This window comes from Melozone crissalis, unplaced genomic scaffold (genome assembly GCF_028551555.1).
Source record: "Melozone crissalis strain CALT ecotype California unplaced genomic scaffold, PUWL_Pcris_2 ptg000014l_1, whole genome shotgun sequence".
NCBI classification, from domain to species: domain Eukaryota; kingdom Metazoa; phylum Chordata; class Aves; order Passeriformes; family Passerellidae; genus Melozone; species Melozone crissalis.
Genome location: NW_026535792.1, coordinates 7,920,408 through 7,939,236, shown reverse-complemented (window position 1 = coordinate 7,939,236; position 18,829 = coordinate 7,920,408). Strand labels below are relative to the sequence as shown.

General features: G+C 44.3%; 1 protein-coding gene across 1 annotated transcript; it reads right to left on the bottom strand.

The window, feature by feature from the left end:
- Nucleotides 1–1,384: 1,384 nt before the first annotated feature.
- TICRR (TOPBP1 interacting checkpoint and replication regulator) lies at nt 1,385–18,539 on the bottom strand. Its single transcript, XM_054272970.1, is given in 22 exon segments — nt 1,385–1,826; nt 2,150–2,254; nt 3,456–5,703; nt 5,911–6,068; nt 6,798–6,953; nt 7,739–7,800; nt 8,280–8,370; nt 8,860–9,000; nt 9,696–9,768; nt 9,984–10,080; nt 10,506–10,742; nt 11,057–11,136; nt 11,304–11,397; nt 11,756–11,850; nt 12,594–12,742; nt 13,395–13,607; nt 14,303–14,445; nt 15,135–15,264; nt 15,769–16,018; nt 16,271–16,512; nt 17,069–17,354; nt 17,892–18,539. Coding segments are annotated over 22 exon segments (5,817 nt in total). The 3' UTR covers nt 1,385–1,707.
- Between the last annotated feature and the right edge of the window lie 290 nt (nt 18,540–18,829).

The following is an 18,829-nucleotide window of genomic DNA, read 5'->3' as shown; positions in this document are numbered from 1 at the left end:
ATCTCCAGCCAGCAATGTCCATGATAAAAGGAACTCTGGTTCTGCTTTTCTCTTGCAGCCTCTAAGCTGCTTTAAGCAGGGTTTTCATATTCTTGAGAGAACTTCCAGTCTGGATTTAGGAAAGACTAAATGCAATCCTGCAGCTTAACACTGACAGCTCAGGAAGGGGGAACAAGTTTAACTCTAGCAGGGAAAGAAGTAAAGCCCAGATCCCTGATTTAAGAAGGGCAAGGGGTAGGGGCAAAGGGCTGCTTGACCACTTGATCCTAAAAACCAAGCCACTGCTTCAGCCTGAAATGAGAACAGCTACCACAACCATGACTTAAGGAGTAACACAGCAAGTTAAAAGCCAGCATTTGATAGAAGAACCACCTTCTGATCTACATCCTTGACCTTGCCTGTAATGGTGTGACAGTGAGGGGAGGATATTATTGAGGGCTCTGTATGTGCCTGAGCTACACAAGATTAAGTTCAGACACTTTTATTTCCTGCTGTTGAAAACAAAGACCTTCAATAGGAAAAATAACAATCTATCCTCCCTGGAAGTAAGTAGCAGATTTGGAGCTCCAAGCTTGTGTCACCCACATCCTTGAAGGAGGTGCAGCTTTCCTACAACAAAGAGTGTGTCCAGGAGCAAGTTCCACTCAATCCCATCTAGTCCCTCAAAGCCTTAAAGCCACCTGACAACCCTCTGGTTTCCCATGCCTTGTTTTAGGGTGACCCTACACCATCTCCATAGCTCTCCACCTCCTGTGCAATCAGTAGACACAGTGGTGTGAGTTCCCCAAGATCACTACCCCAAGGGAAAAAATTCAGCCCTTCCAATATTATGCACAATTTTAGCCCCTTGTAGGCTACATCTCAGGCACTGAACCACAGCTCCTGCTCTCTTCATGGGGTTAGAACACAAATATGTCACAGGCAACTAAATCACTTTTTAATCCATGACTCAGTTTGGTAAAGAGTAGTCTTGAAACTGTCATTTCCAGTTATTCCATCCAAGTTTTACTTCTCAAGGACACTTCCCCAGCCAATTCTTTCTGGCTTACTGCAAGTTTGCAGAAAAGGACAATGAAGTCACTCCATCAGCATCTGCTTATCCAGCAGTAGCCAGGAGCGGATACACCAAACCATTCATGATCTACAAAGATGTTCCCAGTTAAATTATCTTTCCCCTTTTCTGAATTCTTGGCACTTGGCTAATTAATTAATCTGCTTGTTATTTTCCCACTAAGCTGTGGCAAACTGGAAGCAATTAACAGAGGGATCCATTTAGTATCAGGACAAGACACAGCAGGAGCACGCAGCTTGTTCTGTACCCGTTCGCCTCCAGCATCCTCCTTCCTGCAGCCCACATCCCTCAAGCCAAACACAGATTTTGGATTAAAGGACACAATGAAAATTCATCAGTTTATTCTACAAGAGCTGGAGAAAAGTGACAATTCTCCCTCTTAACCTGGGAGAATTGGCCCTTCACTGCAGAACTCACTCTAAGGTTCCACTAGCAGAAAGACCAAGCTAGGCTTTGAAAGGATGGAAGAAGCCATAAATTTTTAGAGTGGTCCTTATTTCTATTGCCATGTGCTTGCATTCAGTGTCCTACCAACACAAGGCAGCTCCAGTCTAGCACCAAATAGCAGTCTTTGTTAAAAGGTGTGTTGTACAGCTGGGATAATACAGTTTCCCATGCTGGCCTGGCTCCAAACTTCAGCTGAGCAGCTTTTTCCGTGAGTATGTCCTGCTGAGGCGTCGCCTCCTGGAAATCATGATGTGGAACGGAGACAGCTCCTGGTTGGCAGTAATTTGGACAGCATCAGAATCCTCCTCTGCAAAAAACAGAAAGAATACATGAAAGCCACAGTTTACCAGAATTCACTGGTGATTCCAAGAAGCCAAATGCCAGGTGGAAGTTGCACTTCCCCTGTAGCTACCCTCTCTTCATTCTTCAGCAACTTTTCTCTCCTTCCAAACTTCCCAGTTCATGCCAAGTTTCTTGCAAGCATGTCAGATCGAGATACTGAACACAGCAGTGGCAGATAGAGGTTTTCTGCCCAAAGCCCATCCCCAGCACAGCATGATTTTGTTCTTAGCTGGAAGCAGAGAGCACAGGCAGTGTGCCTGAGCCCAGCCTTTCCTCTCCTGTGCTTACCTTGAGCGCGCTTCCTCTGAGCCGGCGGTGGGGACAGCAGTGGAGACTGGGTCAGGGCTCGAAGGCTGCTGGCACTAAGTCCACTCTTCAAGGGTGGGGTGGAGCCTGGAGAAGCACAGTGAGATGCTGCAGCAAAAATACTCAACAGGTCAAATGTTAAATCTCACACACAGCCTTTATGCTACCTCAAAACTGACATCAGTATAAGTGATACTTGGAATTTTTCCAAAACAAACTCTAGGCTGTCACAGTGCTGTTCTAGCATTTGAGAAAGGTACATGGCAGTCTGGAATCAGCACATTTAATTTTCTTAGCTGGTTTAGCAGAAAATCACTTCACTTGTATTAAACAGAGGTAATTCACATTTCCTGGAAGAAAACTATTACAGCCACAATGATACAGAAATACAAACACAAGGTCTGTAGGTACAGAAAGTCTCTTACAGGACCATCTTAAGTCTACTATTTCATGTCCTGAATATGGATTACTGTTGCTTCAAGGTTTGACCTTTTTTCTGTGATAATGTTGAGTAAGACACTGCCTCTCTATAAAAATCTTTCCTTGCAAGAGAAAACACACCAAAGCTTTGTGCAATGACTACAGAACAACACCTGCCACAGCCCCCTGTAATTTCTACAACAATACTGGATTAAGTATTTGAAATTCACAAGGCCTTGTTTACAGAGCTGAACAGCCTGTTTCTCCAAGGTCAGTATCCTCTGTACCTACAGCAAAAGCAGAGGCAGCTTAAACCCATTCACCTCCTGATACATTATTGCTAGCACGGGAATAATTTCTGGCAGCACTTTTAAAGTGTCCACATCCACAGGCACAGACAACTGGAGAACTAGAGCAGCAATAAACACCAACATCCACAGGACTAACCCCACCAAGACTCCAGTCTGAAGCACTGAAACAGCCAAGCTTTATACTTAAAGACTGTTGGCTTGTTGGCTTTCATAGCTAAATGCTGGGCAGAAACTGGCAGTGGCATCAACACAAATCTGAACAAATCACCAGCTGGATGCAACTGGGATCCTCTCTCCTCAAGTTCTCATACTTGCTATAGTTCCTCCAGCTTTCTGCTCTTTCATATTTCTCTGACCTCTCATCCATCATTAATGCTCCTCATATCCAGTCTGCCTCTCCACATAATTATCTTCCATGTCATCTACAAGTCACTCCCTTTCACCTCAGTCTCCCTCAGATAATTACATGGGAAACAACCGTGCTCTTGTTTTAGTCTAACCCCCATTTTTAACCACATCTGAATTTCAGAGGAGTGTCTTTCATGCCATTTAATTACCTGACAAAAGGAAGACATCATCATCCCCTAGACAACTGTGCTGCTCCAGTGTTTTGAGGGCACATGCTCCTGGTTTCTCAGGAAGTACAGAGTCTATGCTTGATTTAGTTCTGTTGCTCTCATCTGTGGAAAAGCCAGTGAGATCCAAGCTGCCCCTATCAGGACATGATCTCTTGGCACTGTGGTTCTCCTCCTTTTCTGGTGATAGGTAGGTAAAGACTCGCTTCCGAGATTTCAAGCCAAAGGTTCCCATGGCAGAGTCCTCATCAGCCTTCAGTTCAGAGTCACTAGGAGATGCCTGATCCTGGAGCCTGCAAATCCCTTCCAGTTCAAATTCCCCAAGAGGATTTGTCACTTTGCTGCTGCAGTGTTCTGAGATCCTCATTGTTCTCTCTCTTGGCCGTGTCCGATCATCAGCACTCCTCTCACCCTGACTGCAGCTCACACCGGCAGTGCTGCCTGCTGCTCTCTTCCTCCGAGGCCAGTCATTGATGGCATCAGGAGTACTCTTCCCCTTCTGCTTTGGAGAAGGTGTCTGGAGAACTGTTTCCAACGGGAATGGGGAGGTGACAGTAGAGGCACAGCTTGTGGGGGTGTATGACTGGCATATGTAGGTTTGTCCTGCACCTTTCCCAGGTGTGCTATGGAAGGAACGGCAGCAGGATGGGGAGACACAGGCAGCTGCTAGTTTTCCTGGGTGCTTGCTGCACCAGGTCATAGCAAAATCACTGAAGGGGCTTTCCCCTCCCCTGGCTTTGCTGGCACTTGCTTCAGGCTGAACTTCCAAGGATGAGCAAGAGCCAATTTTCTTAATGCGAAGCTTGGGCAGGCCTGAAGCTTGCATTTCAATCTCCACCTCGTAGGTCGGTGGGCTGGCAGAAGGAAGTTTGCCACGACTTTCAGGAGTGGAGAACTTGGCTGCCAGCTGGGGCTCCCCCATGCGTGCCGCAGCCTCTCGCTGCCTCCTGTCGGCAGTGCAGCGTAAGGAATAGGCAGGAGGAGACTTCTGCACAGGAGGGGAGGGGTTCAGGGCAGATCTGGAGCGTCTCCGGAGACTCGGAGCTTTCACTCCTATGCATTCTTCCCTCAGCACAGTTCTTGCTTCCAAGTCATCACTGACTGTTTGCAAATGGCTTAGGAAGGACTCACAGGTGTTTGCACTGCAGTTCTCGCCCTTAACTGATGGCTCACAGTCTCTCTCAGCATTCTGTGCATGTTCCTGCCCTCCAGCAAAAGGCTTAGGAGACAAATGGTTTTCCAAGTCCTCCCTTGAAGGAGACTTTTGAGACACTCTATCCATCTGTTTATTTTTCTCCAATACAGAAGTATTTTCAGCAACTTGGGACTGATGAAGCTGAAGGCTTTCCACAGAACAGTTACCACCACTATCATGACGACTGTCCTCATTTTCTTTAAGTGTTGCACCCCTGAGGCTCTCTCCTCTAGAACCTGGCTCACGTTTGCCCTGCTTGGGTGTGTGAAGCAGGGACCCCAGTGAAGTGCCAGTAATCCCTGGAGTCTTTTGAGATGCACCAGGTTCCCAGTCAGACTCCCCAGGCTGCGTGTGGGAAGCAGAGCAGCTTGTCACAGTGTTTGTGGAACCTTCATGGAGTGGAGAACTGCAGAGAGGCTCTGGCCTCACAGCAAGCTGAGGTATTTCTGTGCTCAGTGAGCTGGTACATAACTTTGAACCAGGATCTTCAAGTTTCCTGGGTGTCCTTTTAGGTGCTTGAGATAACTGATTTGACTGCTCCTGAATTTCCTTTGTGAGGATCTGCCTCCGAGCACTCACTGGAGATGCTAATTTTGAGAGGTATCTCAAGGAACGTCTAGGAGTCTGAAGTTCTGTAAAACACCTTTCTTGGGTGGCAGAGGGAGGAGAAGAAACAGGATTTGGATCTGTTGGAGGTAATACAGAGGCTGTGAACCTTTCACGTTTTGGTGTCTGCCAGGCAGGCTCATTGTAAGGAGGGGAAATTGTCAGAGCTGCACAGTCCTCAGCAGTCACTTGCACTGAGTGAACCCTCTTGCTGTCATTTAGCACAGATGGAGACTTGACCCTTTGTGCAGGACGAGAAAAGCACTTCCCCAAACATTTAGCTACATTCTGTTTAGCTGCTGGGCTTCTGCCAGGTGTCCTCTCCAGCTTCTGAGGCGTCCTGTGGACAATGCGAGGCGATCTCCTTGGGAGCTTGCTGGCAGAATTCAGCGGCTTCTGGGCAGATTTGTGAGGTGTTTTTCTAGGAGTCTGCAGGGGAAAAATAATATATTAAAGAATCGTGTTTGTTCTACTCCAGGAGTATTATCTATCCATCTTCATATTTACTTCTCAAGACTTGAAACATAAAAAACCCACTGGATGAGACTTAACAAACACTAAATCTAAGATGCTGATGAATGGTGAAGAAAACAAAGATGGGAAGAAAGAGAAAAGAAGGTAGGTAACTGTTTCTACCTGACATGAGGTGAGCTCCTCTAAGTGTAAGGAATCTTTTCTTGTTCTCTTCCTTCCAGGTGAAGGCTTCCCTGCTGGACTACCCATGTCAATGACTGCACCAAAGAAAAACCTCTTGGGACTCTGGATGGGGGGGCTCTCTGAATGCTGATTAAAGCCTATAAAATGGAACAGCACAATTTAACTAACACAAAATAACGTGCCACAATTGTCTGAGTCACGTCAGATGTGTGGAAAAGTAGTGTAAAAAGCTCATATCCCTGGCATGTTCTTTTCTAACCAAGAGTTAAAGCTTCACCAGAATTATTGTTATTTCCCATTATGAAATTAATACCCATCTTTAGAAAGAGTGCTCCAATGGTAAAAAAAAGGTATAAAATACCTCGGCCTCTTATTCTATTTATAGCTTGTAGCTTTAGATAGTTCTGGTTCATGACTAAGGATTCTAATAAGTAGAATATAAAGAACTAAGTGTCACCATTTTTAGCTGATAATCCTACTGAGAAAGCCTCCAAAGAAGATCCCATCAGTCATTGCTTTATTATGCCACAAAGTAAGCTATAGGATTTCTGTCCCATATTTTACAAGGATTTCACTGCTTTTAAGGAATGCAGACTGACAATCAGTGGTATTCTGTTAGATGGGCCTGACTGGTTTGTTAAGTTGGCAGTGAATTCATCATATAAACAGCTGCCTTACTACCCTCAAAATTCAGATTACCAATTAAAAAATAATTACTGAGGATGACTTTCTGTCCAGGGGAGATATTACATGACAGCTCTTAGCTTCTTACAGTCTCTTGTAGAGCCAAATCAAATCAAACTCAGAGCGATCCGTGTCAGCTTTTCAGATCAGCAGTATCAGTCTGCTCAAATTCCACTCAGTACCTTCTACATCCTGCAGTTTACAGCTCTCCTTTTCTTGTCCCTGGTGGAGGTGCTGTGAATTTTTTGAGATGGGCAGTGTAGTGGAATAGAAAGCACCAGAGCAGGTCCTATTCAAAGCCAGCTGTTTGATGCGTGGGCTTCTTCTCAAACCTGCTTCTGAAAAGGCAAGGACAGTGGAGACTGAGCCTTCTTTCCCCCTCAGCAATGGGCACATCATCAGGAGCAGTTCACAACTGCAAGGAACAGACCCTCAGAAGAAACTTCTCTATAGATAATCTGTCTCACCCAGGAAGGCAAGCAAGTGAAGCAAAGGTTCAGTTTCTTCGAGGATTTTGGAATATTTATGCATACAAATCTCCTCAAGTATGATGCCCCTCCTCTAACTCATGATTACTCTCATTTCTCTTTAGAAATTATATGGAAAGGAATGCTAGAAAAAACATGTTCAATGCAAGTTACATCCAAGTTAAAAGATGGGTTAACGCTCTTGTCTCTTCTTGCTAGCAATTTCATTTTCCTGCTTGCCCAGACATGCTGTTATTTTCTTCCCTTCTGGGGAAAAAGAACAGCAGTAGCCAACACAAGAGACACTCCCCAGAGCCAGGTCTGTTACAGCAGAAATCAGAGCAGGGTCACAGCACAACATGGTGAAGTTACATTAAAAATAAGCATGTGCTGGTTTGACAGTAATTATAGCAGCTCAGAATCTTGTTCACCCTTCAAGTCCTTCACGTTTCTTCCTTTAAAAGATTTACTATCTACGTCTCTTTCTTAACTTAAACTGTACAGAGCTGTTAAAGCAGTGAGCAGCGAGTGGTTCTGTCAGAACAGAACAGTACAACACTTTTGGACTGACTTCTAATGAATTAGCCAAATCAAAGCACACTCATGAGCTACATACAACAGAGCCAAACCACTTTTAATGAAAAGTCAGTGCTTACCATATATGGCCTTCTCTGGAGATTCTTCTACAACACCAGTGTCACAACCTGGATCAGAAGACCTTGAGAAACAACAGACATTTTGGGCTTAGCATACTGAGCACATGTACAGGAACAGAACTGAGAAGCAGGGCTTTATCCTACACCAATATATTGTGTTGTAGGCTACTCTGAGTGACCAGTAAGCATTTTGCTTCCTATTGGCATGTAATTAAGTATGGGTAGCTCCCTAGATGTACAGGTAACAGCTCCACATGAAAGAAAATGCTACAATTCAGCCTGGAGCCCACAACACAGCAGAAGCATTTTCTTCATAAGCTCTTGAATCAGTAACTGAACCTAAACAGATATTAGCCAGGAATTAAAGCAGCCTGACTTACATGATGAAGCAAGCAGTATTTCCCCCCACTTAAGCAATGGCATTTAGCCTCTACTGGTTCTCTTACTGCCTTAAGTGAAGATCATCTTTGACTGCAATGATACCTGGTAATTCTGCTGATAGCCATTACTTAGTTACTGAAGAAATTCAGAAAGAACTCACCGGCCTTTGATCTGCTTGTGCAGGAGCCTCCTGGACACCTGCTTGTGCAGTGGCGTTTCTGCAACTCTCTTGGTCAATAACTTGCGATGATCTAAAAATCATGCAAGAGCTGTAACACCACACCATTATAAAGCACTTGGAGCAAATAAATAAATACAGTTTTGTACAGGCTTCAGCTTAGAAGGATAATAGTTATTCTTAAGTCAATACAGAACCACTGTGCTGTCTCCCAGTACTCACAAGCTATCATTATTTCAGTCCAGTGTCTACACCTCCCTCCCACTCCCTCAATATTGTACCATGTCAGACATAGTTAACCTACTGAGATAGCTTTCATTATTCATCTTTATTTCACAGATCCCTTTTAAACCAAGCATTTTTTAACTTTAATTTTCTTTATGAGATGTTCAGGAAAAATTGGTTTCAGTTTTAACATCATCATTATTCACCCTCCAAACACCACAGCAATCCTTTTATCCTTCAATAAAAACAGATCATAATTGTTTCATAGAACTGAGAATGTAAAAATAGGGATTTTAACAAAAGCTCAACAATCCTACATGTGCAAGTCATATCCTACCTTTGTTGCCCTCACTGGTGCATTTGTATTTTAGGCCTTCCACAGCAGATACTGACTGGCTTCTAAGCATCTTTTTCAGAGATCTTTTTGATGGTGAAAGTATCTCTTCATTGAAGAGATTCCTCCTTACCTTTGTAACCTCTGTGAGACAAGAAAAGCAAGAAAAGATCAGATTACTAGGAAAAGAGAAGAAAAAAAAGAAAGGAAAAAAAAAATACAAAGGTAATTTTGTTAGGTGACTAGGGATAGAACAATATACCAGCATGGAAAGACAACGTTTTAGAGGCTAAAAAGCTTTGAGAAGTTGTTTTTCCTGCTACTGGAACATGTCCTCCTCTAAATCCATTCCAGCCTTCTCTTCTGAATTTGTTATTATTTGCATTATTCCAGCAATAAGCTACAAGCAGATGCCATAGCAGAAAAAGCAGACAATCAGTGTCCCATGTGGAACATTAGGTGCACTACAAAATCTCAACCAAAGCACATCTTGGTTCGGAGAACACATGAGATTTATTTTTATGAAGTATTTGTGGGGATATATCCTATTTTCAGATATAGTTTATTCTTGTCCCCATTTTCTTTTCAGGACAGAGAAGTTGGAAATAATTTCAAAAGTCAAGGTTTTCTTTTGAGGACACAAAATGTAAGATTTCTGCGTATGAGTACACAGAATACCACGTATTTTTTCCCCCCTCAAAGTTTCTGCACAACTCAGCAAAACTTCCTTCAGATTTCCAGCATGCCTCAGCATAATTTCATCATGGCTCAGTAAAATTTACAGGGACAACATGTGCTGAAGATGCACCTTTCCATGAACAAGCCAAAAGTCAATATACCTTGCCCTGCCTCTTTCTGCAGCAAAGGCATCTGCTGGGACTTCTCAGTGGCAAGGTAAGAATGGGAGTTCTCCTGAAACAAATGAGAAATCAGCCTCAGCAGCAGTGCAATGCTATGTTTAAGTATGAATATTAACTACAAGCTCTGAACACATTATTTCAATTTTTCCTCCAAAACAATTTTATCTCTGTACAGCTGATAGGGCATACTTAGTAAGGGAATACAACGCAAGGGTTTTTGCAGTCAAGCATCACAACTCACAGACAATCCTTCTGGAAGAGTTTTACCTTTCTGATGGGCTTCTTGGCTACCTTGGGAATCTCAATTTGACGCAAGTTCTGTGGTGCTTCTGTCATGCTCCTGTGTCTGGCTAACACATGATTCCTTCAGAAGACACATAAAAATTAAGTTAAAATGAGATCAACAGCACAGTTATCAACCTACTGACAATTAAACTTAGGTGTGACTCGAGAGATAGGAAGTGTTTACCTAAATTCAAATTGCAAACTACATTGATACCTCATTTACTACAACACTGGGATATGATCTGCAATATAAAAAGCTATTCCTAAGGTTGGTATTGGAATTCATTCACAATTTGCTGATATGAACACAGAACCCCCAACACAAAGATCTCCTGTAAATCACTTTTAACTTTAACAACATAGGTCAGTTACTGCACAGCATAGCATGCTTTTCCTCTCGTGGAAGATGCTCCTGAAATCTACTTTTGCATAAGATACAAACACAGAATCAAGACTGTATTTTTTACAGTGAACAAAAAGCTGCCTCCTGTTTGGAGTTAGTACCTTCTCTTTTTGGCAGATCTGGTGCGCAGCTCCTCCAGCTGATCCCCCTCAGAGCGAACAGCACTGGGAGTTAAGACAGATGATAAAGAGGGAGGAAGGCCTGGAGATTTGCTATCCAGAGTCATGGAGTCATCACTGAAGAAGTCTGAAGGCAGAACAGATGCCAGCTTCGGAGGTATTTGTGTGCCCAGACCATAATAAATATCTCCAAGGATCTTCGGTATAGAATTCATATACCTGGAGCACCAGAGAGAACACACATGAAATACGCCCCTCCTCAAAACTTTGGTATTTCAAACTCAAGATGTGAACTAAATCCTTGTCCTTACATGTCCAAACTGAATATCAACTGAGTTTTTTAAATTAGTTTACTTGCTTATCAGCTACTTTTTCTTTAACCAAAATATAAGCATAATAAAGAAAACACATCTAAATTTCTGAGAATTATAAAGATGCAGTAAATGAAAGCTGTTGATTGCTCTCTACTCACAGACAACATCTGGCCCAAACCATAGCCCCCAGCAACATATAAGTCATGCCAAATAACTTACACTTCTAATATTTCCTCTAGAAACTTTGTAAGATAGGCTGGGTCTTCAGTCAGACATAAGATGCGCAGCATATCTGTCACCTGGAAAAGAAGGTCAGGTGGCAAAAAAGATTAAGGTGTGCCAGCTGCAGCACCAGATATTTTAGTATGGAATATGAAGTAATAGTGTAAAATCAAAGGAAAAGCAGGTTCCAGGTTCCCATTTCTAGTGCCATGCAGAAACACAACCTGGTTTATACTTTACTTGCCTCTTCTAGCAGCTGCTCCATTTCCTCAGTGCTGCTCTGCAGTGAAGGGCACTGAAGGCACAACTCAAGGCGCAAAAATACCTGAAGTCGGCACCTAAGGAAACAAGTAATTACCCACCACATCTTCTTCTACTGCAAGCAGCAGATTTTCTGCAAAAGGTGTGCTCAAAAAGGCAATGGGAAGGGAAGTGGCTCCTTTTGACAGCAATATTTAGTTAGCATTTCATTTGGGTGGCAAGGGAGATACCTCACTGCAGATATTGGCTGCAGTGCTTATCACACAGCACGGGTATATTTGCATTTAATGGAATGGTTTTACTGCAACCAGAGATTACCCTTGAAATATTTGTCCCATGTAAATACTTTTCCAGTTGCACAAAAAAGCCACCATTAAAAACTGTTAACCAACTCCACAGTATCTCAGAGGCTGAAGTAAATACAGTGTCTCATACTCTCTGACTTTGGTCTCCTTCTGTGAGCCATGCTGTTGTCTGAGCATTTTGGTGGTCTTCAGGAGATGGTTTCTGACTCTTCCCACACAAGCCACCTGCAGACACATCATGACAGCAAGAACTTCAAAATTGTTCCCTATCTCCAGGGCAGGTTTCTCCCTTGTCCCCCAGTTACCATTCCAACCTATTCTTTTGGAAATACAGGTTTTTTTTTCCTTTTCTTTCAAGGAAAGGAATTACTTTTTCATTTCAGTAACAGAGTTATGAAATAAAGCAACTTAAAGCTTGAAATCACAGAGGTTTCTTGCTCACAGCTCCAGGCCTTCTTCACTTTGGATCCACTTTGGATTTGTCTCTCACAGCATTTTTATTAAATTAATCCCAGGCTTACCAGTTTTGGTTTAAGATTACTGTAAGCCTATAAAAAGTGCTAAAGATTGTAAGAAATACCTTGAAGAACTTTTCTTCCCTGACAAAGTCAGGCCTAGATTTGCCACATAATGCAAAAACAAAAGATGCATCTTCTTTAAAATACAGTTTGCAAGAATGTATATTTTTAAATACTGTCTTTGAAATCAGAATTTGTAAGGAGGTCAATGTGAAGTAAAGACATCTTGCAACATTTAGCAAAGTTCTAAACTGATAACTGAACTGGATTTTCCTACATAATTTACAAGCATCCAGTTTTTCACTATTGTGTCCTCACAGACAGAAGCAGTCAGTGACCATGTTGCACCTCCACATAAAACCTCAGAGAATATGAAGGAAAGTTAGTCCAAAATAGTAAAAATTCTAACTTCCAGATCACTAACAACCCTGCCCACATGCTGACACCTACCTCTTTCTCTTTGGTATCTTGTATTTTCAAGAAGTTTTTAATGGCCATGATCATATTCTGGGCACACACAGATGAGGGAATTCCCTCAGCAACAGCCTTCTGATAGCTGGCAGCCAAGTGGGCCTGCAGCTCCTCCTCTGTTTGGAAGTCTGCAAGGAAATGGTCTCCATTAGCTAAATGCATGCTCACCTCAGCTCCCTGATAAAATCCTCACCCCAGCTGAAGCAGGGAACAGAGGAGGTTATAATAAACATTTCCACCAGTAATAATGCATCCAGACCACAGCACACTAATAGAGGCTGTCCCAGGTTCAGGCCCATGACATATTGTAAGATAAATTAGTCCTATAATCAACAAAGTTTGCTTAAAATCAGCAAACTTTCAGGCTACTGAAGCAGTCAAGAAATGCCCTTTATTTCTGCCTAATTAATAAATAAGACTACATTTCCAGTTAAACCTTGATGAGTGCTTCCCTCTATTTCTTTTGGTTAAAAAAATTTTAAAAGTAAATCCTTATTGCTTTTTTTCAGATGGATACAAGGCAAGAAACTAATCCCAGAAGCAGCTGTAACAGTTTATAAAGAATCAAAAACTAAATAGCAGAAGGGTGGGAAAAAAATGTCTACTCTTGCCATGCTGAGGATACAGAAACTCAAACACTGATCTGCTGCTTGGTACTGAATATTCCATTATTATCCTTTGCTCTCCCTTCCATAAAAATCCTCTATGACTCCTCTATCAGGATGTAAGACCTCATATGGGATGTATCAAGACAGAAAGATAACAGGACTTAACACACACCAATTGATATTTTCGGTGCTTTTCCCTTTCCTTCCACCTTTTCATCCAATCTTTTTGCTGAATGCTTCTGTGGAACCTTCTCATTCACTGCTGGTGCCACAGCATCAGGTTGAAACTTCTGAGCTTTGACATTAAGTCTTGCTGCATTGAGCATCTGCAGGGATCTGGGCATGGTCTTCATCTTCTGCCTGACTGGAGTTCGGGGAACCCCACCTGCAATGCCACAAGAGAGAGTTCTACCATCAGGCACACTGGGGCAGGAGCTCCATCCAAGGGAAAGAACAGCACTAAATTCTGGATTATGTGACCTTAGTAACCTCCTATAGGAAAACATGGCCCAGAAGTTTGGTATTTCTTTGTGAAATTAACATATAGGCAGTGTAGCAGGCAGCTACTTCTCCAAATAAAAAGCTAGGTGCATATTGCTCTGCATAAGAACTTACACAGGTTTAATCAGAAGTTATATATATATATAGGCAGCAATCTTATGTCACAGAAATAGAAACAGCTGACAGCAGGACTTGCAGATACATGAGGGTAAGGTAAAGTCAACTGTAGTTAGTGTAAAGAAATGCAATGATTAAACTCTTCTACAAAAAAAAGTTTTATTTCTGTAATTAGAACAAAATTTCAATATTTACTAGTAGTTGAAGCAATCCCTGTTTCAACAGCTAATTAAACTGCAGAGCTCTGCATGCTGCTTTTAACAGCTTTGTCACTCACTGCACAGCCCTGAATAACAATAATTTGTGCTCTACTACAGGACTAACCTAATACTAATAAGCAAATGAGACTGTCCCTAAATAAAAAATATCTAAAGCATGGTACTACTTAAGAGCACAGATCTCTGCAGCTCATGCATCATCTTTTATTGACAACACACAAACATAACCCCAAACTATACGTACGTCTTTTTTTGTTATTTCCTGGTCCAGCTGCAGCAGAGGTTTCACTGAATTTTCTCTGGTACAGGTCAGACAGACTTTCTGAGAGCTCCACATCAGATTGGTCTGCACCATCCTTCCTGTTAGCACAAGGAACCTGCAGGAGCCTGTATGAAAGAACGATACAGTTATCAAAAGGTGGGAGTAGGAGGCATATCCCTTCCTTCCTGTGGAAAGAAACAAGATTCTCTAGATTCCAGTCTGCAGCAATATAGTGCAAGCAGCACACACTAGTAACTCTTCCAACACCTGTTCCCCAACACTCTTAGGAGATGCAGAAAACTCAAACCTCTTAAAATGCTGGAAACAAGCATTACAATAATGTACAATGGATATGGCATTGACCTGTACCACAAAACTAAATAAGCAGCTTTGTGCTTTCTAAACTACCCTGCATTAGGCTCTTTAGTTTCAGCAAGCTCTTTGAAGAAAGCAAGCTTATCCATTCCAAATAAACACCAACTGTGAGAACACAACCACACCTTCAGGATCTTGCACTGGCTGTTACCATCCCATAAAAGCTGAAATTTGTCATTTCCCACATAGCTTAAGGTCATTTTAAGTGACCTTTATACCTTCTGAAACTACCAAGATATTAATCCATGCAAACTGATACCCAAACATCCTGTTCCCAGTTTCTTTTGTCTGTATACTCTACCATGAGATAAGCTACCAGTAAACTGAGTACAGAAATAAAAGCAGTAGAATTCTAGAACTCTAAGCAATGCTACAACCACACTCCCTTAATAGGAAGCAGAAATCCTTGATTATTGCTCAGAGACATCCAGAAAAATACCTGAAGGACTCCATCAGATCTGAGCTTGCTCCACAGGCATTGGATGCAGGATACCACGCTTCCAGCACTGAAGGATGCCAGCCCGCTGTATGGGACAGCTCCCGCTGCACCCACTCTGGCACTGGAGCTTCTCCTGTACAGACACACACATATCCAAAAATGAGAAAAGCTGAACTAAGTGGCAGAAGCTTCACAGAAGCTCAAAGACAGAGGTTCACAAACCTTTCATCCTTGAGACAATTTCATAGCCAATACAACAGAAGATGAGAAGATTCACTCTAACACAAAACACTCAAGGAAAAGCAGCCTCCTTGCTGCAGTCCTACCCAAAAATTTTACTGGTCAGGGATGGCCCATGAGACACATTTTAGGAAGCCTCCTTCTAACAGCATGTGCTCAGGCACATGTAGCTGTGCTTTATCTGCAAGCTAATGGAAACTAATACTTAATAATAAAACAGAAAGCTACACTCATACAGATTTCTTTCAGCATCACATCACAAAGCCTTAGCTACAGATGACACAATGAACAAGTCCCAGAAATGAGACTCCTCAAGGAGAAAATAATTAACTTTAGATTTTTTTCTACTGGATTTGGAGATGATCAAAACATGGTGAGTTTTGCATTTCCTGACACCTACCCAGACTGGCCAGAGAATCTTCCACTGACATGTCAATTTTACTCAACACACTATTCACAATCTCTGGCAGGTGAGTAGCAGAGTCTTGGGAAGAGTCTTCCACTACAGCTCCTTCAAGGCTGCATCCCTGAATTTCAGCAGTCTTCTCAGGACCAAGCACAGTCAGAACTGCAGCATCCCCAGAAAGAGGTGACAGAACAGCAGTGCAGGGGCACCAAGTTTTAGATGGAGATACTTCAGCAATCTGCATTTTTAAGGAAAAAAAAGGGAAAAAGAGAAGAGTTTACATTACCTAGAAATACAGAGACCTAAGGAGCACAGATACCTTACAAGCAGGTTGTAGTTACATGATTTAAAAAAATGTTCTGAGTTTAGCTTCAAATGAGCAATTTGCAGTGCAGTGTCTATTACTGTCTTCACAAAGTGATACTGCCAGCCCTTCTGGCACAGTTCACTTCAGAGCAGGCATCAGTTTAAGGCAAAGAGGAAGATTTACCATGTGCAGTCCTTCAGCCACCAGACTCCCCAACAGCTGATGAAACAGAGAGCTGCTACATTCTCCCTGCTCAGGCTGTGAGCTCTGCAGGATCCAGCTCTCTGTGAGGAAGTGGCCAGCCTGTGCCAAGCTCCAGCCTGACAAGCTTCCCTTCACAACAATGCTGACTGGACACTGCAGCTGTCTTTGGCTCATGGCAAGAGGTTCCAGGATCACAGCACAGCTTTCCTGCTTCTTCCCTCCTGTGCAAGGACAGATAAAGAAAAGGTCTGAAAGCAACCCTTTTCCATCAAGGTGAAGAGACAACTTCAATGGAAAAGTGAGTTAAAAGATTAAACAGGGAATATACTCTAGAGTAAATGTGTTGCAGAAGTGACCTCCTCCCCATGCTCCCAAGGAGCTGAGTGCAAGGAAGAACCACTAAAGAAAGACTCCATGCATCCTGCATGTTGCTTTACAGCTGATCTGCTTTCTTTGGAAGGGGCTTTTAATCTGTGTTCTTATTTTATCTAAATCAAATAACTGTATGAGAAAAGGGAGTACACCTCTACAAGGTGGCACCTGCAAAAAGCTCTTCATCCAAACATCTACGAGCATGGCAAACTGAAGAGGCTAAATGAGAAACATGGGCTCATAGTCCTCATATCAGAAGAAGAGCACAAGCAAAATTTTAAAAAAAAAACACCTAATATGTGAAGTTACTTCTACACACATTATTCACAAGGGAAGCTCATCAAGGACCCTGCATGAGAAATAGTTACTACCATGCACATCTATATTTTTCTTTTTTTTTATTACCAGGCATGCTGAGAAACAATGTTCCTTCTTGCTGGGGGAACACTGATCGATAGAGGGACGGCCTGGAGAACAAACAGTTCAAAGTCCCATCCAGGGGCAGAAGCCTGGTCCAAGGCACAGCCTGTGGCTCTGGGAACCTGGAGTCTCTGAGGAAGCCAGAAGCAGCATCTGCCCTGGGGTGACTCAAACAGTGCATCAAGGTTTCAGCTGGCAAAATGGTGCCTCCCATCTGATGAATCACTTCACACATCGTCCAGTAGCCATCATGATCCGGGCATTCGATCAGCTGAAATAAGAGTAACAAAGAGGTTAAGGTTGGCAGTGAGAGAGTTTCATGTAAACAAATAAAGATTGCACTTTTTCAGAAAAGCTGGCATATGAAACACATCCACAGCATCTACACACAGTGCCATCTGAGTGTTTTTATGGACTTTATCAGCCTTCATAGGAACCTAACAAAGTAAATACTATTCCCAGTGTATTAAAAGCTAGCAATATTTTCAAGCCAATTTTTTTTTAAATCTGGTATCAACACACCTGAACTATCAGGCTGCTTATTTGCAATTCTGAACAGCTCTAACACCCCTCTAAGTCATAGTACAAGACATCCCATCAACAAACACTGTACAGTTACAGCACTACGGATGTATCTCAGCCTCCACGCGGATGATTCCACTCCAGATTTCAGTCCCTTGCTGAAGATTATGTGGCAGTGAGTGAACCCTGGCGTGGTTCCCTCCCACCCAAAGATTACTCACGCCAGAAGGCAGCGTGGCAGATGTCCCGCTAGTGCTCACAGCCGAAAGCCGTGTGACCCCGTTACCTGAGCCCAGTCGGCAGTGTCCACCCAGAACAGGGAGATTTTCTGTCCCACGAGCAGCTCCTGCACACTCTTGGGCAGGAGTTTCTCCGCCAGCTCCTGCGCCGAGGGCGGCTCTCCGTGGGAGGAGGGGGCGTCGTTCCCGGACACGAACTGCCGGAGCTCCCTCCGCGAGTGCGGGCACGGCGAGAACAGGAACACGGCGTTCACGAAGCCCTCGGGCGGCGCCTCCGGGGGCTCTCGGGCGGCCGGCCCCGTCCTGCGGCTCCTGCGGGGCGGCTTGGCGGGGGACGCGATCTCCGGCCGGTCCCACTGGAAGTCGAGCAGCGTCTCCTTGAGCCCGCTGTGCGTGAGGGCGGCGCGGGGCGCGGGGCCGGGCAGGGCGGCGGGAGCCCGCGCCCCGAGCCGCTCCGCCAGCTCCTCCTCGAAGCGCTGCCAGGCGCGGGGCCCCGGCGGGCGGAACCCACCGCCCCGCGAGGCGCCGCCGCGGCCGCCCAGCGAGTCGAAGAAGCGGAAGGCCCAGCGGAGGCGGGAGAGGCCGAAGCGGCAGCCCAGCAGCGTGAGCAGGCGGAGGGCGCCGCGCTGGAGGCGCTGGCGGCGCGCGGGACCGGCGGTGTCCAGCAGGAACACGGCGCTGTGCGAGCACGACATGGCGCGGGCCCCTCACGCCGCCGCCGCCGCCATCGCCCGCCGGTACGGCCGCTCGCGCCCTCGCCTAGCGCCGGCCCCCATTGGCTGCCGCCGAGTCCCCGCCACGCCCACTCCCTGCACCGCCCTCTCCCATTGGCGGAGAACGGAGAGCGGAAGGGCGGAGCGGTGGGGCGGTGAGAGGGGTGCTCGCTGCTGATTGGCCAGCCGCGCGAAGAGCGCTGCCATTCTATTGGCGAAGGGCAGTGACGGAGGGGGGCGGGGCCAGCGCGCGGACCGAGCCGATTGGGTGC